The sequence below is a fragment of the Teleopsis dalmanni genome, chromosome 2 (genome assembly GCF_002237135.1).
Source record: "Teleopsis dalmanni isolate 2A chromosome 2, ASM223713v2, whole genome shotgun sequence".
Taxonomy (NCBI): Eukaryota; Metazoa; Arthropoda; class Insecta; order Diptera; family Diopsidae; genus Teleopsis; species Teleopsis dalmanni.
This window is the reverse complement of record NC_051847.1, coordinates 244060179-244073628: the sequence shown is the minus strand read 5'-3', so window position 1 is coordinate 244073628 and position 13450 is coordinate 244060179. Positions and strand designations below refer to the sequence as shown.

Below are 13450 nucleotides of genomic sequence, written 5' to 3'. Positions count from 1 at the left end.
CGTTGGCGACGAGTATCGAATTAGATGGAACGATGAGCTGTATGAGCTATACCGCGACATTGACATAGTTAAGCGCATAAAAATTCAACGGCTACGCTGTGCGAATGGAAGAATGTGCTCCGGCTAGAAAGGTATTTGATTCGATACCCGCAGGTGGAAAACGCGGTAGAGGACGTCCGCATCTTCGGTGGAAGGACCAGGTGACCAACGATTTGGGGGCGCTCGGTACTACCGACTGGCGTCAGAAGGCAACTAATCGGGCTGACTGGCGGAGGCTACTCGACGCGGCCAAGGACGACACACGTCTGTAATGGCCAACTAAGTAAGTAAGTAATTATTATTATTAATAATTAACCAAAATATATGACAGTAGTATTCAAGTCTGGTTATCTTCTTTTTTTTAGAGAAGTCTAGGGTACAGCCTATTGTGTTTTGTTTTTGAGTGCCACTGACGCACCCATGCGACATTCATGTCCACATTTGATCTTAGAGCCATATTCAAAAGTAAACTGTCCAATGCTGTTGTTTTGATTATAAACCAGAAATTTTTCTTATTATGCATCGCTAAAGATTTTTCTGTTTGTTGAACTTTGGATTATAATGTTTATAAGATCGGTAAGTGATCAAAGTTTTAATTAAGTAGCACTTTCATATTTTTAGAGTTGATATCTTTAACAAATAGAAAATCGAGCAAGTCTGGAATTTTTGTCGGGTCATACCACACACCAGCCTAATTGACGGAATGTGTTGCCAAGGCATTTAAAATATTGATGAAATTATAAATGTTGATATAATTAATGGACCCTGAATTCTTATCATTGTTTGTGTGGTTGATATTTAAAGTTCTTAGATGTTGTAAATTATTGTTGACCTTATTTGTAAAGTGAGGAACATTTATTCCAGTTTTTTCCTGCGCTCTCGTCTACAAATTACTGATCAATCTCTGTCAGATTCGTATCTAGAAATAAGAGCCAAATACCTTAATGAATGGCAACATCGGTGGTATCATTCTCAAAAAATCAAGATGGACGCAATAGCTAATTAAAAATAACTGGAGGAACTAGAGACTTACGGTTCAGGCCGGCAAGTAATCCATACTGCCAGTTTAGTTCAGATAAAACTGAGAGTCCCGACCATATAATTAGAGACTGTTTAATATTCGTAGATACTACACAAAATCTAAAGATACTAATCGGGGAAGTCAGTCTTTCTTTTATGGTAAAGCAGATGTTGGCAAGTACTGAAGACTAGAGCCTTTACAAGTGCATAATGTCTAAAACAATAAACATTGTTAAAGCAGACGAAATACTTTGTACACAATTAGAGTAAAAGCACGCTGTGTGTCCTTCCAACCTGTCCTGTGAAGGAATACCTTAACTGGTCATACTGCATGGATCTTCAAAAATGTGGGGTATTTTTAGTCTCTAGGCATGTATGATGTATGCAAATGTTGCGAGCTATTTGTATCTTTAGAAGATGTTTTCCTTCAGGTTCTATAAAGAAAGAGGTAGTTATATAGAGACGCGTTTTCTATGTGGAGGTTCAATTTTAACTACGTATTTAAAATTATATTGAGTACATATTTCTATTATTTGAGGTTTAATGTTATAAAGCACATTACTATAGGTAGTTTAATTGGTTCTGCTTTATTTAGATTTGTTCGTTTATACAAAGGTAATTTTTTTTATTTATAAAAGTAGTGGTTGAACCTATATCCTCTAAGAATTTTAATTTATATTGCCCTTTAGTAATTTCAACAATCATCAAATCGGACTTGAGACTGTCGATGGAAAATTTTTTTATTTTACAATATAATCAATTTCTATTGATTCGGATTGATATCTTTTACTATGTTAACTCGTAATTTCTACTGAAGATTTTTCTGATAGCGCCATATTCTTGTTTTGCTTCACTTCCATCGACTTAATTATATTTTGAAGGTCCTTATGAATTTTAACTGGTCATTGCTTTTATATGGCATAGGCTGCTGTCGAACTTCTCACCTTTTCATTGGTGAACTCTTCACCAAAGACAAAATAACTAAAGAAGAAGATAATTCACGTAGTGCACCAAATATTTACAAGAGTTTTGTGAATTTAGGAGAATAATTCGCATAATAATGGTTAAGTTACCAAAATTTTCGAAAATTTTCTGAATTTAGAGATTTGCATAATAATGCAATATTAGTTATTTAGAGATTAAACTTTGTGTGTGGGCTTGATGAAGGCTTTTTGTTTTATAAAATTTATACAAAATAAAAAAATTCAGAAAATAATTGTGTTGAATAAATCAAATTTTATTTTATTTATTAAACAATTACTAAAACCGTATTTAGAATCATTAGAAGATCTGAATTAAAAGGTAAGCTGGGATGTCAGTAACATCCCAACACGTTTGATCATTTGTATCAATAAGTTTACTATTGGTATTAAATGATAGTAAGGACGTACACAATCAACGTGACCACATTACAAAACTTCCAAGATTGGCTTCTTTGACAAAGTCAAAAATATCTTTTTCATGTAAAGCTTTTTGTACTACATTATTTATCGGTAGCTCAGTGAAATGAACTACCCAACTAAAGGCAAGTTTACATTTATGTACACTTTTTAACTTTGGCTGCCAAAATGGATCAAGTTGTGTTACGTTTTCAATATACATATATATAAACAAATAATATTGAACACAAACAAAATTATGCAAACGTCAAAAATTGCCAAACAATATTGCCAAGTCAATGAAAACAAATTCAATTACTTTTTTGGAAACAGCCACTATAATAAAATTTTATCAAATAAATGTTTACAATATTTAAAAAAAGCAATAAAAATTTTAGAAGTTACAAATATTTACAAAATTTATTGCAAAAAGTGGTGACTTTTCGGTTAAAAGTTTTCTAATAACGATGATTAATTTTTTTAATAAAAATAAAACAAAACGTTTTAATAAAATTATTTTTTATTGCCACTTTCTGTATTCAAATATTCATTTAAATTCACGTATGAAAATTACTGACATTACATTACTGACACAACTTAGAATTTCACTCATTTAGAACGCAACTTAGCCTAACTCGCACACGACCTTAATATATCTATTTTTTCGTATATATTTTACGTATGAGTAACAGTTTTTTTATTAAAACATTTTCTTCTTAAGCTTAATAAAATGCTGAAAATGTTAGAAGCATTACATTAAACAGAATCTAATAGTACGTTTCCACTGGCTGCGATTGCTAAGTAAATTTCATTAACCATATAAAGAGTTTCCGTGTTTTTAAATTTACTAAAAAAAATATTGTAAGCAAAATCAGACCAAAAATGTCGAATGCAACATTGCAAATTATAGAAATGATAGAAATTTGACATATTTGATGAATCTAATGAGGGAAGTAATGAATCAAATTACATAATAGTAAATAGTAATAGTAATATTAGTAATAGTAATACAAATTATCTAGTAAATCTAGTGTCTAAACAAACTTTATGTTCATAAAGAACGTCTTATGAAATATCAATTGACTGTCACAGGATTCTTCTCAACTAAAATTATTTCTATCAAAAAATACTATAGATATACTATTACTCTCAGAAACACACTTTACTAAAAAAAAAGTTTTTTTCAATTCCATTCTATCTGGATGAAATTCTAAAGAAAAAGCTCCGCAATATTAATTAAAAGAACATATAAACAGCCGGATCAATTCTTATATCTGCCATATATAGGCCATCGAAATATAATGTAAGGGAAGAAACCTACACAAAACATTTTTTAAATTTAGGGAATCGATGGTGATAACAATGCGAAACATATATATATTCTGGGGATCCCGACTAACCACAACAAATATATATTTCCATCTTACATTAAACATAAACAAGTACAAAGCGACAACAAATAATCGCAACTGGTCACACTAAACATAAAACTAAACCAACATGTGATCACCCAAGATATGAGTGACAGCGAACGTCAAACACGAAATGACTGGAATCAGTTTATGATGAGAAAAGGAAAACGTTGGCGTCGGTTCCGTTAAGCAGTTCGCGATTATATTTTCTATTAACTTAAAAAACTTTGTATACGTTTATTAATACATGATCCATTAAAGTTAAACTAAATCTATCAAATTGTTTTTGACTTCTAGAAGAAAAGAATAAATTGCAACGACCCCTGGACAATGGCTACGTCAGCACTATTAGCGAAAAAAACGTGTCGTACCAGCAGTGAAACTCTTGGAACTTAAAGTTTTTTCTGCGAGAAAGCCCACATACTGGTCATTAGATACAGCAAAAATTCCTGATCTTATTGATTTCTGTGTTACCAAAGGTTTCCTTTATAAACATGTAAAGTGCAAGACCAGCTTAGAGTCGGTCTTGACGAAAAAACCGTCTGAAAAAGCTAAATTATTCGCATGTCATCTAAACAACGTTTATACTCTACAAGATGTAAAAGCAATTCCGCTATAGATGTAGTGTTTCAATTTAAATAAAGTTAATAAATAAGAAATTTAACAAACCAAAAAATGGAATTGAAATGGAAACTTGCCAAAATAAATATAATACTAAAACTTGTTGAAAAATACAGACCACTTTTAAGTGAAAAGAATACTGCTCAACAGCGTTTTTGGACATATCTCAAACATTTGATCGCGTATGGCAGCAATAACTTGTTGGTTCAATAAACTTCTGTCACAAAACTATTACATGTATGTCTACAACGAAAAAAAATTTCTTCATTATATAATATTAAAGCTGGAGTAGCACTAGACATTGCACTCAGTCTAATTCTTTATCTACTTATCACATACGATTTACCAAAGACAGTAGGAAGTTTAATTGGCACATTTGCAGAACACACAGCAATCCTGGAGAGTGCTAGTGATTCCTCTGAAGCCGCTTCTAAACTTCAAGTTCATGAAGTTTTGATTATATGTCAAGATGGTAAAAGCTTTGGCGAATGAAAACAAATGAAACAAAAACTACTCATGTCACATTTACAATGAGAAGATACACTTGCTCCGAAATTAAAATTAATAATACAATTATCCCGGGATCAAATAGCGCAAAATAATGGGCTTGCATTTTGATACATGTCTGACATGGAAAACGTATATTTTAAACAAAAGAAAATTCCTAGGGAAACAATATCGGAAAATGTTTTGGCTACTGAGTAAGATTTCCAATATCTTTAAAAAATAAGCTTATTTTATACTAAAGTGCGCTTAAACCCGTACGGACCTACGGCATTTACCTATGGGGCACAACCTCAATATTCAACAACAAAATTCTTCAAAGATTCTTCTGCTTTTTCTCCAGTATAAAACTCTAAAAGAAATGTTAATTCCGATGAAGTAAAAAACGTAGCCAGAAAATATCATGAACAGATTAATCCTAACAATCTGGGTTCGAATTTGATGTCGCCATCGAAAGTTTGTTCAAAGCTGAAAAGAAAAACACCGTTCCAGATCTTATAATAAGATTTTAATTTAAAAGTAGAGAGAGAAGTACCTAAATTGTAAATTACCATGCCTGAAATATATTTTATTATTATTTGACAGAATACATATATATTTTAAAAATAAAACACGAAAAAAATGAAAGGATGAAAGATTGTGTGAAAAATATAATGATATATAAAAATATATGATCAAAGAGAAAAAATCTCTATAGTTTGTTTGTATTGTAGTAACATTAAAATTTACAAAAAATATTTACGATATAAAAACGGTAAACTACAAATTGTTTACTTACTAGAAAAGTTTCTAGTGGCCAACATTGTAGTAAGAATAGCTCCTTTGAGTTTACGACGAGCATTGAATTTCTTGAGGCAATCAACAGTTTCTTGACGATGCACCACCGATGCGACCCTTTCTCTTTGCTGTTAACAAAAAAAAAATTAACAATCAATTCATTCTTGAACACAATTATTAATAATTATGAATACATACACAAATCCAGGGATGCTTAAGTGCCTCCGCCGCAGTTATTCTCTTATTTGGATTAACAGTTAACATTTGATTTATAAGATTTTTGGCCTCTGGTGTGACAGTGTCCCATTCAGGCGATGGATACTAAAATAAATACAGTTAGACTTATATATTTATTTAAAAAAATAATTGACACACATCATAAGCGCCAGCTTTTATCTGTGAGTATAATCGATGCTGGTCTTCATCCCAAAAAGGTGGATATCCAACAAGTAAAATATACAGAATAACACCTACAAAAAGAAACAGTTGATATAGTAATTAAAAACGTAGCATACATTTTACGTCTTTACCACATGCCCATATATCTACAGATTTCCCATATGGCTCTTTTTTCAAAACTTCTGGTGACAGATAACCTGGTGTTCCAGCAAATCCAAACCATGCTTGATGATCTCCCTGAACTTCAATGGCTAAACCAAAGTCAGCGAGTTTCACAGCTGCACCCTTTGCCTTACTTGCTAAGAGTAAATTCTCAGGTTTCAGATCACGATGCACCACACCATTTTGGTGGCAGTGATTAACTGATTCCAATATTTGTTGAATACAATGTGATGCATCCGCTTCTGAATAGAATTCGCGAGCAACAATATCTTCAAATAGCTCACCACCAGTAACACTGCAATTGCAATGGTATTTGGAATTTGGAATTTGTATATGCTTTGAATTTTTAATAGTTTATCGATTTAAATTATTATTCGTCTTTTTTTTAAGCTTTTTATATATACAGAATATACAGAATAAACTTAGAGGTGACAATTAGAATAAAACCATAAATTTTGATTCGGCAGCAAGCAATTAATTTAATGAAATTCTGGTATCCGTTAGGACTCCCAAAAAAAAAAAACAATAAAAAAAGAAGAGGAGACCCATAGCAAATGTGAAGCGTAATTAAAGCAGTGAAGATCTCTTATTTAAATTGTTATGGAGAAATTCCGACAACTAAAAAATAAAAATACCGAGGCTAACAAGTATAGAAATCAATAATTAATTTAAATATTTAAACGGATGAACAAGTTAAAATTGTTATGTTGACAAATTGCCTTTGTCAAATTCGTTAAATTCGTATTTAAAGCAATTAGCTCATTGCTCTCTTCTTTAAAGAAATCTGTACAAATTCATGATATTTTCAAAAATCAACAACACGTTTTCTATTTCAGTTTTTGGTGGGTATGCAATTTAATTAAGAGTTAAAAACTATATTAAAAAAAATATCTTTTCTAATTGTCACATATAGGTTTATTATGTATATATATTCTTTTCTTTATGGTTGCTGGGTGCTCCTGTACTCAGATATAGAGGAAATTATTGTATACAGGTAAAAGGATGAAGTATGAATCTCAATAAACAGTAGTCAAGTCATTTTATATGTAATATTATCCAAGTCCTTAGTAATATATTGTTTAATATTCATTGCTAACAATTAATTTTTTTAATAAATATATCGAAATTTTAATTACTTACAGATCGAAAACCAAGTAATGATAATTTTCTTCTTGTATGCTATCATGGAGTCGTACTGAAATAGAAAAAGCAGACAGTTATATAGAACTATAATAAGGAACATAAATTGTAACGAAACACATTAATTTTAAGTAATATATATAAAATAATATATGTGTTAGGTGTAGTAAAAAGAAATCCATTATTTTTCCAATAGATGGCTTTATCTGGTATCTGTACCCCGAGTTAAATAAGTCCATTCGGGCTACGCCAAATGGAGTGAGAAAGCTAGGATTTCGTACTAAAAAACTTGTGACGAATTTACATGAACTTCATGGACCGAAAACAGTAGTAGTCGAACTGCGGTGACCCGGCTGAAATGGTGGTCAAGGCAGAACTGACGGTCAGGAAGGTTTCACTGTGTGTTTGGAGGGATTGGCAGGGAATCATCTACTATGACCTGCTCTCCTACGGCAAAAGTCTTAATTCGAAACTGTACACGTACTGTCAACAATTTAATTGTCTGAAGGAAGCAATCGCCCAGAAACTGCCATCTTTGTCCAATAGGAGAGGAATTGTGTTCCATCAGGACAACACTTCAACCAAGGTTGAAGTTGGTTGGGAACTTCTTATGCAGCTATCTTATAGTCCAGACCTAGCACCAAATGATTACCATCTATTTCTATTCATGGCGAACATTTTTTTCTGATGAAAAATTCGCTTGAAGAGAAGTTTGTGAACACCAACTGTCTCAAATTTTCATCAAAAGAGATGAGGATTTCTATGAGAAAGGTATAATGAAATTACCTTCAAAATGGCAACAAGTTATCGAATAAAACGATATTTATTTGGCCTAAATCGGACTATTCTAACTATGGTAAATAAATCTTCAATTTCATGCAAAAATAATGGATTTCTTTTCACTACATTTATTATTATTATATTTTTATTAATCCAAGACCTTATTAGATAATTATACTTAATAAATAGTATAGAGTGAACATAAAAGGTAAAGTGTCTGATTACATTTAATTTGGTAAATGCCAAAAAAGAAGGGAGGAACCTTTTCAGGTGAAAAAATAAAGAAGCAGAAAGACGTGATTACGAAGAGCTTCAGAAGCTGTGCAATAGGTATATGGCTAGAAAATTCTATCAAAAATCAAAAGCCTAACAAATGGTTATAAACCCGGAGTAATTTTTCTGCAAAGATCAAAATGGCAATATGGTGATAGATATCCAAAGCATGCTTAACATTTAGAGGGATTACTTTTCGGACCTACTATATCGCGGTAAAGGTGATGTGACTGCAAGCGAAGATGATCCCGAATTTACATTCGTTGATAATGAAATATTCGTCCCGCCTCTCGATAATAATAAAGTTAAAACAGCTATAATGCTGGTGGAGAAGAGCTATTAAAATGCATGCCACAACTAATTCGCAACATATGGTCGAATTTAAGTGTGCTTTGTCCAATTCACAAAAAAGGTGATCATGCAAACTGTGCTAACTATTGTGGTATCAGTTTTTTAAATATTGTATATAAGGTTCTGTCAAATGTACTATATGAAAGATTAAAGCCAGCTTATGACACTACGACCAGAAACAGTCTGTATACCGCTATGTTTGATATCCCAGCAAAACTTACTCGGCTATATAAAATGATGTTAATTAACACCACCAACTCCATTAGGGTCGGGAGGAATCTCCAAGCCGATTGGCACCAAACGAGGTTTCAGATAAAGTAATTTCTTGTTGGAAACGATAATTCGAATAATCCAAAAGTGTAATGCCGCTTGCATATGCTGATGATATTGATATCATTGGCTTGAATACCTGAATGACGTCAGCTTAGAAATTCAACAAAAAATCACACTGCCAATAGGTGTTATTTTGAGCTAAGTAAACAATTGAGAAATAAAGCTCTCTCTTGACAACCGAAAATTACGCTCTAGAAGTCTCTTATCATAATCGTCCTGCTGTATGGTGCAGAAGCTTGGACAATCATCAACTGTGATGAGAAGACGTTAGGACCATTTGAAAGATAAATTCTTCGGAAGATTTATAGTCCCTTATGCGTTGGTAACGAGTATCGAATTAGATGGAACGATGACCTGTATTAGCTGTGCCGTGACATTGACATAGCTAAGCGCATAAAAATTCAGCGGCTTCGCTACCATTTGATCAAAAAAGAACGAGAAGTTAAAAAAAAAACCCAAAATTTTAATTTTTATTATTCTCTTTATTATCGCCTACAAAGGACTCTACTCCTGCGGCAATACATGCATGCCAACACTTGATCCAATTTTCCATACAATTTTTATAGGCCGCCAAAGGTATGGCCTTCAGTTTACACAGCGAATTCTCTTTTATGGCCTTTATGGTCTCAAAACGCGTCTTTTGTCCTCGCAATGGCAATTTGAGTCGGGGGAAGAGGAAAAAGTCACACGGAACCATATCTGGAGGGTACGGTGCTTGGTTGATGATATTGGTGTATTGGTGGAGTTTTTGGCCAAAAACTGCGACACTACCAACGCTGTGTGAGCCGGTGCGTTATCGTGGTGTAAAATCCATGAGTTTTCCTTCCATAAATTTGGCTTCTTTTTGCGAATGGCCTCACGCAAACAACGCATAACGGCAAATTAATACTCCTTATTCACCGTTTGACCGTCCGTAAGCAATTCGTGGTGCACGACACCACGAATATCGAAAAAAACAGTCAGCATAACCTTGATTTTGGACCGACTTTGACATTCTCTTTTCGGTTTCGGCCGCATGTGGCAGAACTGACCTTTTCTATTCCCATTTTTAAACAACGTGCACTTTTAAGCTGTACACCACTTTTGAAATATCAATGATCATTTTATGCGTAAAAATCACCAATCGACAATAATGCACCACAAAATCTTTTGAATTTGCGCAAAAGTAGTCTTTCTAAAATAATGTTAAAAAAGATTATTAACCATTTATTTTTTTTAGCCAATTGAAATGAATAAGAGCACAAGTATTATAAGCAGTCAACACCCGGTGGACAGTTTAGTTTATGTTTTGTGTATGACTTTAAATAACTTCCTTCCTTCTAGAGATAAGCTTCAGTTGGTGTTTGATAGCCGTTCAAAGCAGACAACCTCGTGAATTTTTACGGAAATGGAAAAAAGTGAGTTTCGTGTGCTGATTAAACACTACTTTTTACGCAAAAAATCCATCACTGAAACTAAGGAAAGACTTGATAAATACTACGGGAACTCGACACCATCAATTTCAATGGTTAAGGAGTGGTTTACAGAGTTCCGTTGTGGTCGTACCAGCACTAGTGACACCGAACGTTCAGGTCGCCCAAAAGAAGTGATCTCGCCGGAAATCGTCGATAAAATCCATGAAATGATATTGGATGATCGGAGAATGAAAGTATGTAAGTTGGTTCATGCTGTAGGTATCTCAACTGAACGGGAACATCATATTTTACACGAATATTTGGACATGAAAAAACTCTCCGCGAGATGGGTGCCGCGATTACACACACTCGACCATAAGCGCAATCGTGTGACCACTTCAAAAGAGTGTTTAGCGATGTTCAGCCGTAATCCGAACGAATTTTTGCGCTGTTTTGTTACTGTGGACAAAACATGGATCCATCACAACACGCCAGAGACCAAGGAACAATCGAAACAGTGGGTTGCTAGGGGTGAACGTGGTCCAAAGAAGGCCAAACAGAGTCTGTCAGCCCAGAGTTTTTTGGGATTTTTGGTTTAAAATTTTTAATACTTAGTTGCAATGTTTAAGCAACAAAAATATGCAACCACACGCGATGAATTTTAAAATTTTGTTGTCTATTCTAAGCCAAAAACCACACTACAATAGATGCCAATACGTGTTCACATATACAATCATGTACAAAACTATGCACCTTTATTTAAAATAACATTTTTAAATATATAGAAGAAAAAGTGATATATGTGTGTTCTTTTATTCACTAGAAAATTTTATTATTACAAGACCTAACATACTAATAGATTGCTATTAGAGGTTTAGGCATAGATATATTATGCGGTCGTAATAGTTATTCTCTTTTATTTTAGATCCATATTTCGAAAAAGTTTCTTTGTGCTATTAAGTCAAAAATAATCATTCAAATTTTCAAACTTTGTTAAGTGTTGATTTATTGCAAAACTGCTAAAGTCATAATTCTTAAATGATATATAGGTGTAAACGATCCTATACCATATATCAGTTCCGTTTTCACCAATTATGTAAAAAGTGTTTGAAAAACTCCTAATCAAAAAGTTCAACGCAATAGTAAATAGAGGAAATTAAAACAATTCCCTCCAATTTGTTTTATGAATTGTCACACAGGTGTGACATGATTCATAGCCTAAAAGACACTCTTTTTTATTAAAATTGTTCTATCAAAGAAAAATTTTAATCGGTGGACAACAAGATGGCATCCCGGAACCATTACTGTAATTAATTTAAACTTGCAATTTAATTTTCATTCACAGCAAAGTTGCAAAACCGCAACCGTAGCTTTTGGCACGACACCTCTGTAATTTGGAAAAACATTGAAAAGATCTACCAAAAAACATCTTTTAACAATTTTTAACAAAGTTTGGACTAAGAAATGCCGTTTAAAACACAACAGTAGTAAATATGTACATGTAGAATTTATCAGTACAACATTTCCCATTGTACATAGACAGTTTAAATATATTCTATGCAAATCCCACAAAATATATTGGTATGACACTGAACATGAAATTACGTTGTAAGGAACACATCAAAATTAAAAAACAAAATGGAAGATTTGAATTAAAAAATTGTGCGGACTTGTGACAAACTACTCATCTCTTAACAGCTCATCATTCTATATGGTGTGGCGGTGCTGTCAGACTAATCAGACTAACTAAAATATAATTCAAAGATTTCAAAATAAACTACTTAAGCCAAACAAAAGACAGATACTGTTTTGATCTTAATAATGAAAGGTTCCGAAATTTCATCATATTATTAGAAAGGCTTTCAAAGAACAACCAGACATGGGATATCATTAACTTACCCAGCTGTGCAAGTCAACTAACCGATTCTCATATTTGCCTTTGAAGTAGAATTTATAATGATACATTCAAAACTTTCCATTTGCTAAAAAATTCTTGTTTATAAATAAATTCTAAAACCCTTGGTTTGGTTTATGATAAACTTGGTTTATTGTATCCAATTATGGGACTCAGCCAAATTTAATATTGCGATGATTCAACGTTTTCAGTAAAAAGTTTTTTGTTTAATAAGACAACCTACAGTATATATCTAAGACACTTCTCCGTAAACTTCATTTGGACACACTAGTAGAAAAAGTAGAGATGTATCGCATCATATGCACATCGTCTTCAGTCCGAATCGAACTCCATCACACCCAAGGAGCTGATTTCAGCCAAAAAATGTTAGCCCAATAACTTAATAATTTTACGATCATTTCAAAGCAATAAAATTAAATAGGCCAAAAGAGAATGAATTGGCCAATTTTTTTTTTTAACATAATTTTATAAATTCATAAGTATGATTTCATACGATTAAAGCATATGTTTGAACCACTGATATACATAGAGGTTTCTAAATAAAAGCTAATAAAAGCTTATATGTGTAAAGTATCATATACATACGTAATATAAAACAATTGTATAATTTGATCTTAAAGACTAGTTGCTATAATATATAATATATAAAAAAATTATCTATTGAATTTTAGTTTTTACCTATATTTGGATGATGCAATTTTCGACAAATCCTGGCTTCTCTTTCTAATTTCTGAAAATCTGATAGATAAATTAATTTTTTTTTTTTAAAGATCAATACATTATTTTACCTCGCGCTGTTAATTTTTTAGTATTTATTATTTTTGCTGCAAACTCAAAACCTGTTGACTTTTGAACACATCTTTTTACTATCGAGAAAGCTCCCCTGTAATTTAAATATTAGTTTAGTAAAATCATAACAAAGCAAATGATTACAATGACATAATTTGTAAC

At 32.4% G+C, this 13450-nt stretch overlaps 1 protein-coding gene across 1 annotated transcript; it reads right to left on the bottom strand.

The window, feature by feature from the left end:
- Window positions 1–5745: 5745 nt before the first annotated feature.
- LOC119677224 (calcium/calmodulin-dependent protein kinase type II alpha chain-like) lies at window positions 5746–13387 on the bottom strand (the record flags this gene model as incomplete). Its single annotated transcript, XM_038088495.1, has 7 exons — window positions 5746–5880; window positions 5951–6073; window positions 6128–6222; window positions 6283–6608; window positions 7454–7508; window positions 13178–13237; window positions 13288–13387. Coding segments are annotated over 7 exons (894 nt in total), but the record flags the coding sequence as incomplete, so codon positions are not given.
- Between the last annotated feature and the right edge of the window lie 63 nt (window positions 13388–13450).